Genomic DNA, 14,631 nt, shown 5'->3' with positions numbered 1-14,631 from the left:
TCTGTAATTATTTTAAAGAAAGTCATTTAAATCACATTCCCATTGTTAAATGATAAATTCTCTTCTAATTCTAGAGAAGTATATAAGAAAACTAAGAAATCTTATTGGTAAATATCACTTTTTGTGTTATGTCTAGATATTCCTTTAAAATAGGTATTTACTTGATAAATCTTCAGTTGGCTTCCGATCTGCTTCTTGATTTTGAATTTTTTTTTGTATTAATGTTTAGGTTTGGATTTTGGTTATGTAGCTTTTACTGTTTTTAATGTGAAAATATGTGCTCTTGTATTTATCATTCTTTTGTTTTCAACACTGCTGTGGTCTGAAATTTCATATTGCTTGTTATTTGTTAAATCCTAAAATCCTATGAGTAGGTTTCAGACCACTGTTCTTGAGCCTTCATTTTGTTTTTTAATTCAATGAGACTTTTTGATGTATGTATGTGGCATGCATGACAATCTTGACTGCTCTCTATGTCTTCAATTATATGAAAGTTATGAACGTAATACATTTTTTTATTTTATATAAAACAAAAAATAAAATTTAAATTTAAAAAATCAGCTGGGGACAATATTAAAATGAAAATAGAATGAAATTTTCAAATGGGAACAAGAACTAGGGAATGGGGAGGGGGAGGCAAAGGAAGGAAAAAGAAAAAATGATGAGAAAAGAAGGAAAAAATGAAAACAAAGCCTTTGTAAACAAGGAGAGGAAGAGGGGTTGAAGAGAGGATAAGGAAATGGGAAAAAAATGAATCAAATTATAGCCCATACAGGTTTACATTCCCTATGATGAATGTGATCATTATACTTAAAATGTGCCAATAAACTTACTTAAAAAATAAAACTATCAGAATCTGAAAGCTAGACACGATGGATCTTAGAGACTTTACTCCTTCTGTCATTTGTGTTTCTCTTTATCCAAAGTACACTTTTTTTAGAGTCCAGTTTTTTAAATGGAGATGAAATTAAAGTGCAGGGGTGGTTATAATATTGGCCCATGGTTATGGAGTTTGTGATAGAATGAGTTCATGTCACGTGTTACCTAAATTCAAAATTCTTTCCCCAACATCTTCAGGGTAGGAGATTCTTTAAAACTCTCACTGTGGCTAGACAATCTGACTGATGATCACTGTCTAGACATAATGATAGCTAATAGGAGATATTGTTCTAAAGACTTTGAAGGGACTACCTCACTTTAGCCATCACAGTCACCCTGTGAGGTAGGTATATTATCAATTAAATCCATTTTCCCAACAGGAGAAATGCAGCTTTTGGATGTTAACTTGCCCAGTCATAAAACTAGTGAGGGCAAAGGCAAGGAACAGACTGAAATAATCTGGTTCCTGAGCTCTGAAAACAATTTTATGGATGCTTACATATAACTCCTAAGTTATTTTCTCCCTACGCAGTAACCTAGAAGTAATAGTTACAATTTCTTAGCACTTGCCAATAATCTACCCAAAGTGACTATTTTTGTCACGATATGGTTTGTATCTCGGTGTCCCCCCCCCACATCCTCATGTAGTCATAGAGCTGACTTCTATAGTTTGTGATTAATTCATGATCCAATGCTGGGATTATGGGTGTGAGTACTACACCCACTCTGGGGCAGACAGCCTGAAGGCAATATAAGGAAAGAGGCTTACCTCTGTTGTCCCTGCTGCTGCTCCTCGCTTTTTGCCGTTGCTGTTTTCTACCACTATGAACTGCTGCCCTCTGCCATGTGCCACTCTGCCTTGGAGCCAGCCAAGTATGGACTGAAACCACCACAAATTGTGAGCTAAATACACCTTTCCTAATTTTGGGTATCAGGTATTTTGTCCTAGAAATGAGAGAAAAGCAACTGAGACATTGTGACATCCCACAATGTCAGTTCTAAAAAGGGGTTCTTCATTATTAACCATATTAATATCACTTTAAGTTCAAATAATCCAAACAAATAAATGGGATTTAAGCTGGGCTATTTCATTGTACTTCCATAAACCTCAAAATAGCTACTTTTGAGGTTATGCACTTAAAAGTTTGATTAATCTTCAAAGTTACAGATTTTATCTTGCATAAATAAGTACAAGTTATATTTGATAACATGGGTGAATTTATTTCATAAGACTCAAGTGCAAACTTAAAAAACAACAACAAAGCTTTTTATCAAGAATAAACACAAAATCTAAATGATAATTCTTGAAATCGTGCATTTTAACAGAACATACATATATGAATACATTATAATTTGCAAGTACATTCAAAAATTTAAAAAATTCCCTCCAGATTCAAAATACCACACAGTCTTTAACCTGTTCTCATTTTGTTAACTTAGAAACATTTGTAGTATGCTACCAGGACAATATAGGCAAGGAATTACAAAACAGTCCCTGTGATCAAAGAAACATTATTCTCCTTAATTTCTGACTTTTGAATTATCCACCTGTATTTCAGCTCTGAAAAGCCATACAGTTCTACTTTTTCACTCCAGGAGAAAAAGAGAATGAACACAAATATCAAAGAGGCAAGATATGTTCATGTAATTAAAGCAAAGACCACAAGTGTTTGATTCAGAAATGTACATACTTGTAGTAAATTTATTAAGTACAGCATTATTTGATGGCTGACATGTAATAATAACTGTGAATTATTTAAACAGGTATAAAAATGTGAGGTCAAAAATCTTTAGGTTTAAATACTTAAAATATCACTATGAATATGGAAAGGTTTCCATTTACATAAATGTGTATTATCTGATGAAAAATCAGGGGGTAGTGGCATCTCCCTGGTCCCTTAACAATATTTGGATTTTTGCAGAGAATTAGCAGCACCCAACCTTAATAATTAATTACCTGTTTTTAATGGACCTATTCAATAGATTAGTTGGCAGTGTTCCAGCTTTCAGGAGATAGGGGTGGGTGGGGGTGCAAACATCTAAGATAAGATAGTACGCATGCACTCACACATTTAAAAATCACCGTTTCAAATGGAGGGGGTCAAATACTGGAAGAGTCTAAGAAAATAATCCTTAATGGATAAACAGTGGGCCAGGCATAGTAAAAGGTAAGTAGTAGTCTAGCTGACAATAATGGTTATTCACTCTTGAAAGGCAATTTGGGAAGATTTAGAACAGTCATATACAACTTCCGGGAAAACTTGCCCAGAATTTTACTTTGCAGAACACTGAACAAAAACCTTTATAAAAACCTTCATTCTTGCTTATAATACCAGATGATTTTTTTCCTTATTACCACCATATACATAACATTTAAATATTTTCTTCATAAATATTTTAGAACAAAAAGAATTTCTTTTGCTGCAGTGGTGGCCTACATCTGTATAAAGCAATGTAAGATATACATATATATATATAATAGTGCAAAGAATAACAGTATTAAACATTTTTGCTTTTTACAGTAACTATGGTTCATGTTTGAATCCTGGATTTTTAGGGTTTAAAAAGAAACCCACACTCCAAGTTACTGTATAAACATAAGTCCCTTATCAAGTAACTCTGCCCTTCTCCCAAATCTATCATTTCCAGTTTCTAAATTCATCACAAACAGGAAAACATGATAACATTGTTTTCTTCCCTTTGACTTCCCAAATCTTATCGGAAAGAATTAATCACCCGTAGGTTTGAACAAGAAATTGGGAAATTTACCATAACCCGCTTTGCTAAAATTAAAGCAAAATGAAAAGCTCTCTGAAATGCAAACTATAGATCAAGAGTCAAATCAGCAACAACAATCAGATCATAAATTACAAATGTAATTTCGATACAAGTACATTTTAAAATCAATCCCAATTATCAAAGATAAATCCACAGTCCAAATCTCCTTCCCAGGTTCAGTGCTATGCAAGGGACATAACTCCAAATACTTATGATTTTATCACCTTTTCTAACAGAGAAAATGTTTACTGCTAAATTTTGATCAACTAGTCTATCCTTTTACTCTTGACAGAAGTCTTTCAATTCAAACACAGGCAATTTTCAACATTTTTTAAAATGTACTTTCCTTTTAATTCATTCAGTTAATGATCTTATATCTCAATGTTTCAAAGACCAGTTCAAATTTCCTTCAAATATATTACTATATTTTTGGTATGTATATGTTGTTTTATTCTTACTTTAGGCACTGTAATTCTTCACAATATTTTAACAGTTCTATGTCTAATCTATGCAACAATTATGATTAAAATAACATTTTCTAAGGTATTATTTGACTCTGTGTATTGTATTATTGTTGAATTTTCCCCTCAATAAAACTGGTTAAAAGAGAATTTTAAAGCCCTGAAGCACTTCTGCTTTGAGTAGTGTTAATACATATATTTTTCTCATGCTTAATATTTAAACTTATGAACTAGGAAGACAGTGGAAGCTGCAAATTTCCTCAAACTACATTCTACTCCAATTCCAATTTATGTTGCTCAACATGAAATACTTTTCTTTATAAAAATGTGTATCTTAGGCTAATTTTTAAAAAGTTTCTGCTCTAAAATATTAACACAGCTAAAGGGAAATAACTTTTCAATTTCAGCTTCACTAGAACTAAGCAAAATTAAGTTAAAGCAGACTCAAATATTTTAATCTGTTTTGGTTTTTTGTTTTAATTATCATGTCTTTAGAATGATACACTTTACATTCTAATAGACAGTTCAACAAAAACTTAAACTCTAGAACAGAAAACTACCAGGCCACCTCCCCTCAACTGTAAATAAGGGAGCAACATTTTATTTGCCCCCATACATTCGTTCAATGTCTTTGAGGTAATGGTTCTTCAGTTCCTTCCTTTTCAGTTTGAAAGCATCAGTTACCAAACCAGTTTCAGGGGTCCAGGGCTCTGGGCTTAAACGAACTTTGATTGGAATTTCAAATCGCTCCAATTTCACTGAAATAAGAAGGGGAGAAAGGAGAGAAAGTGAGACAGGGAGAAAGATGAGGAAAATAAAGGAGAAAGAAAAACAATCAAATATAAATTTTGTTGAATTTACCTAGACCATGCATGTGAGGAGACAAATTTAATTTAACATGTTAATTATTAGAAATACCACTGATTTTGTATTTCTCCAAGTACATATAAGTTATTTTAGTTGGAGAGTTTTAGTCTATGTGGTTTATTTATATCATACATAAACGCATACACATATACACACCACCACCCTCTTTAGAGACTGCTGTTTTCTCTGCTTGTCTTCTCCAAGAGTTGCCTGGCTAATTTCCTTACTTTATTCAGAAGTTTGCTAAAATGCCACCTCCTAAGACAGGATTTTCCTTACTACTTATAACAAAAAAAGAAGTCATTTTGTCTTTTTCTACCCTCTTACGCTATGCTTTGTTCAAGGTACTTATCTCTCAGTCAACATATTACTATACTGTATATATTTGTCTCACCTACTAGAATGCAAGTTCCATGAAAACAAGGAAGGGCTGTTTCACTGCCATTCATAAGGCCACACTGAGAACACTCAATAAATACATCAAGTTGATTAATTCTGAAGATTAAGTCTCTAGATACATATTCTCCATAAACTATATCATAAACTCAAATGCAGACTATAAAGAGGATTATAGATTTTAATCCCCTTTAAGTGATATAAGAATGATACAGTACATATTGTACTAGAGTTAAACAATTTAACAAAAATTATAAGTGTAGGAATATAAGGACCTAAAAGTACTCAATACAGAACTCAATTATCTTAGCTTAATTCTTATGACTTAATTCTTGGGTCCAGGAAGATGACTCAATAGAATAAGTGCTTCGCTGGCAAGTGCAAGGGCCTGAATTCAATGCCCGGTTCCACACAAAAAAATTAAATTAAATTTAAAAATGACTTAATTCTTAAATTATATTCTACCAATTCATTATTATTAATACAAAGTCATCCTTAAAATTCTGATGATTCATTAACAGTAATGTTAATCTATGGATAGGCTTTATAGGCAAGTATTTAAAATAGTAACTGCAGAAGCAAACATCAGCATGTTTAAAAAAATTGCTGCAAAACAAACTAGATGACTTTAGGAGCAATTTGGTTTCAAAGGTAAGCACAAGAAAATTCAAGGAGATTCTTATTCTGTAGCAGTGTTGGTTCTCTGAAAGACTAAATTAGTAAGTTTCACTACAATGAAAAGAATATAAATCTGAATATGAAAAATAATTTTTTAAATATCATTAAAATCAACTTTATAAAAATAATGCCTGTTATGGTGTGGGTCTAGATGTCACTCCAAGGCCTCATGTAGTCATGGGTCAGGCTTCAAGAGTTTGTGACTAATTCATGATCCAATGCTGGGATTATTTTATAGGTGTGAGTGCTACACCCTCCTTGGGGCAGATAGCCTGAATGTAACATAAGGGAGGGAAAGAGGCTTGCTCTCTGTCCCTGCTCCTCCCTTTTTGCTCTTGCTGTTTTCTGCCACCATGAACTGCTGCCCTGTTCCATGTGCCACTCTGCCTTTGAGCCAGCCAAATATGGACTGAAACCTCCACAAACTGTGAGCTAAATAACCTTTCCTTCCTTAATTTGGGGTGTTGGGTATTTTGTCCCAGAAAGGAGAGAAAAAAATTAACTGACACAATGCCTGAACTAACAGTAAAGGAACATAAAACGTGCTTGAATTAACGTGTCCATTCTGTGATTATATTACACGTTACCTACATAGTGGTGCCTGAAATAAATTCTCAACTATATTTGGCTGCAAAGTCTTTTATTTCTTTTTACTATTCCTAATTACACATCTCATTCAAGAAACACTGAAAAAATTGGACAAAGCATGCACATATTAGTTCAACACAATTAATTAAACCATATTTATAGATGTTCTTACATTTAATCTTTATTAGCTACATTCCTATTTAAAGACAGAAAAATACCTGCTTTAAGGGTTTCAGTTAGGGAATTCCTAAACAGTATTTAGAGATATATGCTACAAGGAGCAATGGACAGTTTCCTGTAAACAGAATAAAGTAGCTGCCAGCAAGACAGAAAGATGGAAAGTTAGGGGAAAGAAAAATAAAACAATGTTTCATAAGGCACTTTTATCTGAATTAACTTATTATGAAGTTAGACCTATCAATTTATAGCCACTGGTAGTTGCTCAAGTTACCCATAACAATTATTTTATAGTCTTATAATGTTACCTATATCTCACACTTATATTTAAACACAAACAGGCTTCAGACATATCTGCTGACCACAATCCAACAATATCATAGTGCTTTGCATAAGTTTCTGAAATTACAATTTGAAGAAAAAGGTTGGCAAATCTTTTGTGGCACAGAAATGTTTATGATTTGTATACATAACTCATGATTATTATTCAATATCCATATCATAAAATGTATGGTCACAGGCCTTACTCTGAGAGCATGAAAGTTACAGGGGCCTAGTGGATCCATGGATTTTTATTCTGCTTTCTATCTAATTGTAATATAGCTTAATTTTCCCCATCATTGGTTTTATGGATTAAATATGCAATGGCAATGATTGAAGTAACGTGCTACTCCTCTAGTACATTCAGAAAGTGACAAGGAATAATGTTAGGCAGAACATCTCTAATGCATAGTCTATTGTAAAATCAGGATTTGTACCAAAGAAAGTTCTGAGAGCCTGGTGCCATTAATATCAAAGTGTATCAACAATACTGAAACAACACTATCTTGACGGGAACATTAAGACACACTATCCTTATAGTTATAAAATAAGTGACTTTAATCCTGCTTGGGTCAATAAAACATTATTTCAATCTTTACCAAGGTCAGAGTTCAGAAAGTTCATCTTTGGAAGAAAAAATTGTCATCAATGGATCCTAAGTCATTAATTTAAAAATAAATTTCAATTAATCTTAAAAATTAATACAAATAAAGAGGAGCAAAGTTAAAGAAACAAATATACTCATGTATCTCTGAGAGGAATATAAACCAGTAGGCTTTTTTTTTATGAAGAGGGAACAATTTAGCAATAAGGAAAGAAGACTTTGTATACATTTTCTTTGACTCAGAAGTTCTAGTCACAGGAATTCAACAGCAAAAACTAGTCACAAATAAAAATAACTGAGTATAAAAGATATGCATTACATTTTATTAAAGTGTAAGGAAAAAGTGGAAGTCACCTAAAAAAATTCCAAAAGGTACTTAAATGGATACTCATGCAGTAGAATAATATTTAGCAAGGGAAAATGATACCGCACACACAAGGAAAGAGTAAGGCTGAAACCAGAAGGATCCAGCCAGAATAAGATCTACTGCACCCCACCCTCTTCTCTCTCGGCTATCAGATTTCTGGTAATCAGACAAATATTGCCCAGGCAAGAGATCAGAAAAGTGTACTTTAGAAAAAAAGGGTGATAAAAGAGAAGAAGTCACTAATGCCAATATTTCAGTGAACCCCATGAAGCTTTCCAACCTGTGTTTGTAACTGTTCTGAAATATGAATAGAGAAAGTGAGCAGATACCTGAGAGGCTATACAAATGAAAACATGAAATAGAAGTTGGAGGGAAAGGAGACACTAATAGGAGAAGAAAATCACAGACAATGAGTTCCTTTTACATCCTCAGAGGAATAAGAAATACCAAGTCAATTGCAACCATAAAAGAGCAAAAGAAAAAAAAAAGAGCAAAAGAATGTCATTAGCAAAAAAAAACTAGGAATAAAAAAATGAGTTCTTATAGGTCATACTCACATGTGTCAATATATTGTCTCATTGGTGCAAGAAATTCAAAGAGTAAGGTCTAAAATGTACAACAGATATTGTGAGCTAGGAAGAAATTTTTCAAAAGGGAAAAAAAACTAGGATGGAAGAAAGTAGAAAGGAAGGAAGGAAAAAGGAAAAATACACGCAAGTCAGTTTTAATCTATCCAATGTCTTAATCAATGTTCTGGTAAGTTGTGTCCAACCCACCTGCTAATTTGAAACTGTGTGCTCATTTCCTTTCCTGAAGTTGTCTCAGCAGGGCTCTGCATGATCCTTCTGCTTTGGCAACCTTGCCCAGCCCACCTACACACACCTTTTCCCCCAAGCATTCCACAAATGCTGGTGTTGCATAAGGACCCATCTTTATTCTCCTGTTCTTCTGTTACATTCTAGCTCAAGGTTGCCCATATACTTTCAAGTCTACAGTATGTTAGTCCTCTCTCTTGAGGCTTACACTAACATATACAACTACCTGGTTAATATATATCAGGGACCTGAACTCAGGACCTTGTGCTTGCCAGGCAGGTGCTTATACCGCTAGGCTATCTCCCCATCTCCCAGCCAGATATTTTAACTATGATGATCCAAAGGTATTACAAGGTACATACATACTATCTTCTCATATAAGCTGTCTTTTCTTCCTATATTTTCTAGCTCAATATGTAATAGTTGGCCTCTGGGGCCAATTACTTGAGCTACAAACCTAGGAGCCAACTTAAACTTTTTCTTCCTTACCTATATTATACAAGTAACCAAATTTTGCTTCACAAGTGTTTCCTGAGTCCCTGGCTTAGGCCTTCATCCCTCCCAACCTCATCTAAGTATAAACTATAGCTCTCTTAAACTGCCTTACTGCCTCACTAGAATGTCCCCCTCAAATGGATCTACCAGAAATGCAAACTGACCATATAACTAACTTGATAAAACCTCACAATGATTCCCCATTGCCTAAAGGATTAAGTCTTCATAAAATGGCATATAGAATACATGACTTGGCCTCTGTTCATCTCCACAGCCTCATCTTTTACTTCGCCAATTAGCAATAAATATTTGTTGTTCCCTGGACAGATGTACTTCCTTTTCTGTACCTTTGTGCCTTCACTAATGCTGTTACTTGGCCTAGAATTGTAAAAAAAAAAATACGTAATTGACAATTCTATGACAAAACCTTTGATGACCTCCCAGGCAGGATTATATACCTTCATCTGTGGTATTGTGATTCTCTGCATTTTTATTGCTATCAAAACTACTATCATTTTAATATCGGTCTCACTGGATGAGAGCAAGAAATGTGTCCTACTACCTTTTGTATAAATGGTGCCCAAGATACAGTGCCTGGTATATAGTACATACTCAGATCTTCTCCCTATAGTTACTAATGAGCATCAAAGAGAGTCTATTTACAAAGCCAAGGAATACATACAAGGGATAGTCAAAAATATGACATTTACTGAAGCACAGTAAGTTTCTATTTTGTGCACATAAGGTAGACCTACATAACACATATCATTAGACAAAATGTTCTAGATACGGGGTAGATAAAAATACCTTGACAGGGACATTGTAAAGTGCAAGGGATTATTTTACTATAAGACATTTAAAGATCCTTCTTGCATAGAAATCATATATAAATATCATTTATATAATTTTTATTTTCTAATTATGTATTTTCTTTTTTAAATATATTTTAGGGAAGGGTCTACAGGGTGTTCAGGGTCTCACTACTAGATTGGACTCAGTGACCCCCTGTTTACAGCCTCCCAAGAGCTATGATTACAGGCGCCCACCACCACGCTCAGTCTCAATTGCCATCTCAGTGCACCCTGGGGGCGAGGCCAGCATGGCAGGCCTGCAGATTGAACGCCCAGCCCCTGTGCCTGCTTGCAAGTGCTTTAATCCACTGAGCTATTTGGCTGGCGCCTAATTCTCTATTTTCTTATTAAAACAAATGTCTTAAACAGTGTAATGCACAAGATATTATTGAATGACCTTTATGGGATTTCAAAAAACTAACAATTTCTTACTTACTGGCATTTGCAGCTTCTCGAATTTCTTTCAGTATTTCAGCCTCCATGGCAGGATTATTGCAGATATCAACCCAAGTTCCTTCCACTCCCTTCTGTTGTGCCAAAAGTGTCAACCTTTTCTGATTAGGAACCACAAAACTGATCACATAAGACTGGTCACTAAAGCATTAAAGAATAAAATACAAATTAATATTCAGCCACATTTTTCAGTTAAATCGTATACTACAGATAATTCCAAATATAAATTATTCTTATCTGTTAATGTTGCAATATGAAGGAAGAAGACTCATATCTGTGACATAAAAACAGACAAACATAAACAAATGGACTAGAAAGCCCACAAATAAACACAAGTGATCAATAGGCAGTATAGGGGTATTTTCTTCAACACATGGTACTGCAAAAACTGGGTATTTAAGGGAGGGCACGGAGGGCAAAAAAAAAAAAAAAAACCAGGATATTTATATGCAAACATGAAATCTTACATGTATACAAACTCAAAGTGTTTAGGTGAATTAAACACCTAAACATCTATATGACACCACAATTACAGGCAAAAGAGCATAATTTATAAATAGGACTATATTAAAATTTAAAATGCCTGTACTTCAAAGAACACATAACGCTGAGTGAAAACTGCAAAGAAAAGATTTACAAGTCATGCATCTGACAAAAGGTTATGGAATCGATAAAGAACTATAACTCAAGAACAAAGAACTCAAATAGTTCAAATTTAAACCAGCAAAAGAAGCTAAGTCTCATGGCACACTCTGAAATCCCAGCAATCTGGGAAGCTGAAAGGGGATGATTGTAAGTTCAACCCCCGTGAGACTCTGCCTTAAAGTAAAAAAAGGCTACGGATGTAGCTCAGTGTGAAGGCCCCAGGTTCAACACCCAGTACTGCCAAAACAAAAGCAAGATGTTTGAAAATTTGAATAGACATTCCCTCTAGGGATGACATATGAATAGCCAGCAAGCATATGAAAAGATGCTCAAAGGCATAAATCATTAGAGAAATATAAATCAAAACTATGACGAAAGATTCTCTCACACCCATTAGGATGACTAATACTTTCAAAATACATAAGTAAATATTGGTGAGGGGGTAGAGAAATGAGAACACCTGATCACTGTTTTTGGAAAGGTAGACATGGTGCTGCCACTACAAAAAACAGTATGACAGTTCCCCGACAAATTCAAAATATATATGTTCTGGGCTATTATTCAGTCTTGTAAGCAAAGAAATTATGTATGCTTCAACATGGATGAACCTGAAGGACATCATGTATGTTAAATGAAATAAGCCAATCAAAAGGAGACAAATACTGTATGTTTCTTCTGATCCAAGATATTTGGCATAGTTAAATTCATAGAAACACAAAGCAGAACGCTTACTGCCAGAGGCTGAGGGAAGGGGAAATGGAGAGCTGTTTAATAGGTATTGATTTTTAGTTCTGCACGATTTTCCAACCCTAATTCAATTTTTAAGATAAGTTGGATGGTACCCTTATGATTCTATATAATCAAATTTGTTTCTTGTTTTTCTTGTACTATAAGCATCTGAAATAGTTTTGAAAGATACTGAAAGTTACCTTTTGGCAAAAGCACAGATGTTGTCAATAAGAGGACAGTTCTTCAGTGCTGCTTCTACTTTACCAAGAGATACATATTCTCCTGCTTGCAACTTCACCAGATCTTTTTTACGATCTGTGGTGAGGAAGAATATTAAGTGACCCATAGTGTTTCATTAATTATATACACAAAAATCTGACTTTCTTTGAATTTCACTGTATTAATCTCTACTTACAAAGATATTTCTTCTAGAATTTTCTTATATATGATGCTTGCTTATATGTATCAGTTAAAAAGAAAATGCCCAGATACATTAGTATTAGCCCTATACCCAAAGCTTAAATATCTTATCATAATATTGAATTATACAATGAAATTAATGGAAAACAAAGACTTTGTGGCATTAAATTTCAATAGTAATTTGGTCCCTGACACTAGTTACATGATCCTTGGTATGTCAGTTAACCTGTCTCATTGCACTATTAATAGGGAAAATGATGCCTATGTCATATAAGGATATCACACAATCTGCTGCATAAAGCATGTTCAATAAATGCTAATTCCTATTTTCCATATTTACTATTATCTTTTTAAAAAGACAGTATTTTAAGAAAATGGCGGAATAAAAGCTGGGCATGATGGTATACATCTATAATCCCAACACTTTGAAAGGCTGAGGCACAAAGATTTCAAGGTTTGAGTCTTACCTGGGCCACTTAATAAGACCCTATCTCAAAATCAAAAATAAAATGTGTAAAGGTCCTGGAACCAATCTCCAGGAACATGAGGGGGAAAAAAGAAAGAATGTAAGTAAGATTATGCTTATAGAGAATGGCTTAGCTTCAATATATCAGCATGACTAACAATCTACATATGGATCATGACTTGCATAACATTGCGTGGGAGTCTATGCCATAAGAAAAAAAAAAAAACCAAACTTTGAACTAAATGCAATTAAGAAACAAGGAAAAAAAAACGATTATTGGTTCTCAATTGTACCAAGTTTCCTGAGAATTCCCAATGCAGATGAAAGTTCTAGATAAAGAATGAATTTTCCCTGGAAACCTCTTAACTTTATTTGGGTCAGGGATCATAAAGGCTGGCAATACATAAAAATGGGTCACTAGAAATACTGTTTAAGGAAATCTATGGGCTTAAAAAAGGACCTGACTAGAACTCTACAGAATTACTCAATTTTCACTTTTGCCTGATTAAAGTGAATAAAATATTTCATGTAGATTCACTTTTGGAGTTCATGTCAAAATGCAAAGGCCTACCTCAGTAACCTAATGGCAATGTCAAAGCAACTGATATTCTTATAACAGATTGGTACTAAGTGTTGATATCAGTATTTTCTAAGGTTTAGGGCTACTTTAAATTACCAACAGGAGAAAAAAATGCTATTCCTTGAATGGAAAGGTAAAGAGAAGGGAAGGGCTAGAACAGAATGTCTCACCATAAACAATTATACAGAACATGTAGTCAACAAAAAAAGATCTTTTCTAAAGAATATTTTTTATTTTTTAATTAACCAAACTGTTTCCCTAACCACTTTCCCTGCTTTTCAATATGACTGCTACTATTTCTATTACTTACTAAAGTTCAGGTAGTTGTATGGCTAATTTACATACATCAATTAATTTAATGCTAATAGCTACTACATGAGTTTTGTATTCTCCTATTTTATAGATGGAGAAGTTCAGACACAGTCAAATAACTTGCTTAAAATATGAACCAATGGGACTGGGGAGATGGCTCAGTAGAATAAGTGCTTGCCTGGCAAGCATAAGGTCCTGAGTTCAATCCCTGGTACCACAAAAATAAAAGAAAAACTTTGGGGGTCAGGGAGATAGCTCAGTAGAATAAGTATTTGCCTGGCAAGCACAAGGCCGTGAGTTCAATCCCCGGTTCCACACAAAAAAAAAGAACCAATGAATTATTAATACTGTCATTGTTCTGACCAATATTTTCTTTCAAATATGTTGAAATTCCATAGACTAAAAATAAAAAAAACATAAAAGAAGAGACACTGACCTATAATCTGTAAACATCCATCAGGATGGAATTCTCCAATATCACCAGTGCAAAACCATCTTTGTCCATTTTCATCCACAGAATAATCCTCTGCTGTTTTCTCTTCATTTTTAAAATATCCCATGGAGATATTCTGCCCACCAATTACAATTTCACCTCTGGGGTTTGGTTTATCGTGAACTGTATAACCACCTGAAAAATCATAAAAGCAAATTGGCTATTCTTAAATTATTTATTTATTTATTTATTTATTTATTTATTTATTTATTTTAGGCAGAACTGGGGATTGAACTCAGGTCCTTGCACTTGCCAG

The 14,631-nt window shown here is 34.0% G+C and overlaps 1 protein-coding gene across 3 annotated transcripts in view; it reads right to left on the bottom strand.

Moving 5' to 3' along the window:
• Window positions 1–2,079: 2,079 nt before the first annotated feature.
• Acsl4 (acyl-CoA synthetase long chain family member 4) overlaps window positions 2,080–14,631 on the bottom strand; it is a 76,609-nt gene continuing 64,057 nt past the window's right edge. For all 3 annotated transcript variants that reach the window (XM_004640042.3, XM_004640041.3, XM_004640043.2), the window contains 4 exons: window positions 14,319–14,510; window positions 12,305–12,419; window positions 10,714–10,871; window positions 2,080–4,876 (listed from right to left, as the gene is read on the bottom strand). In XM_004640042.3, coding sequence (XP_004640099.1) covers window positions 4,719–4,876; window positions 10,714–10,871; window positions 12,305–12,419; window positions 14,319–14,510 — 623 coding nt within the window. In that variant the 3' untranslated portion in view covers window positions 2,080–4,718. The remainder of the gene's footprint in view (window positions 4,877–10,713; window positions 10,872–12,304; window positions 12,420–14,318; window positions 14,511–14,631) is intronic.

This window comes from Octodon degus, unplaced genomic scaffold (assembly GCF_000260255.1).
Source record: "Octodon degus isolate 3935 unplaced genomic scaffold, OctDeg1.0 scaffold00117, whole genome shotgun sequence".
NCBI lineage: Eukaryota > Metazoa > Chordata > Mammalia > Rodentia > Octodontidae > Octodon > Octodon degus.
Note: the sequence above shows the minus strand (reverse complement) of the source record. Positions and strands in the feature narration are given on the sequence as shown.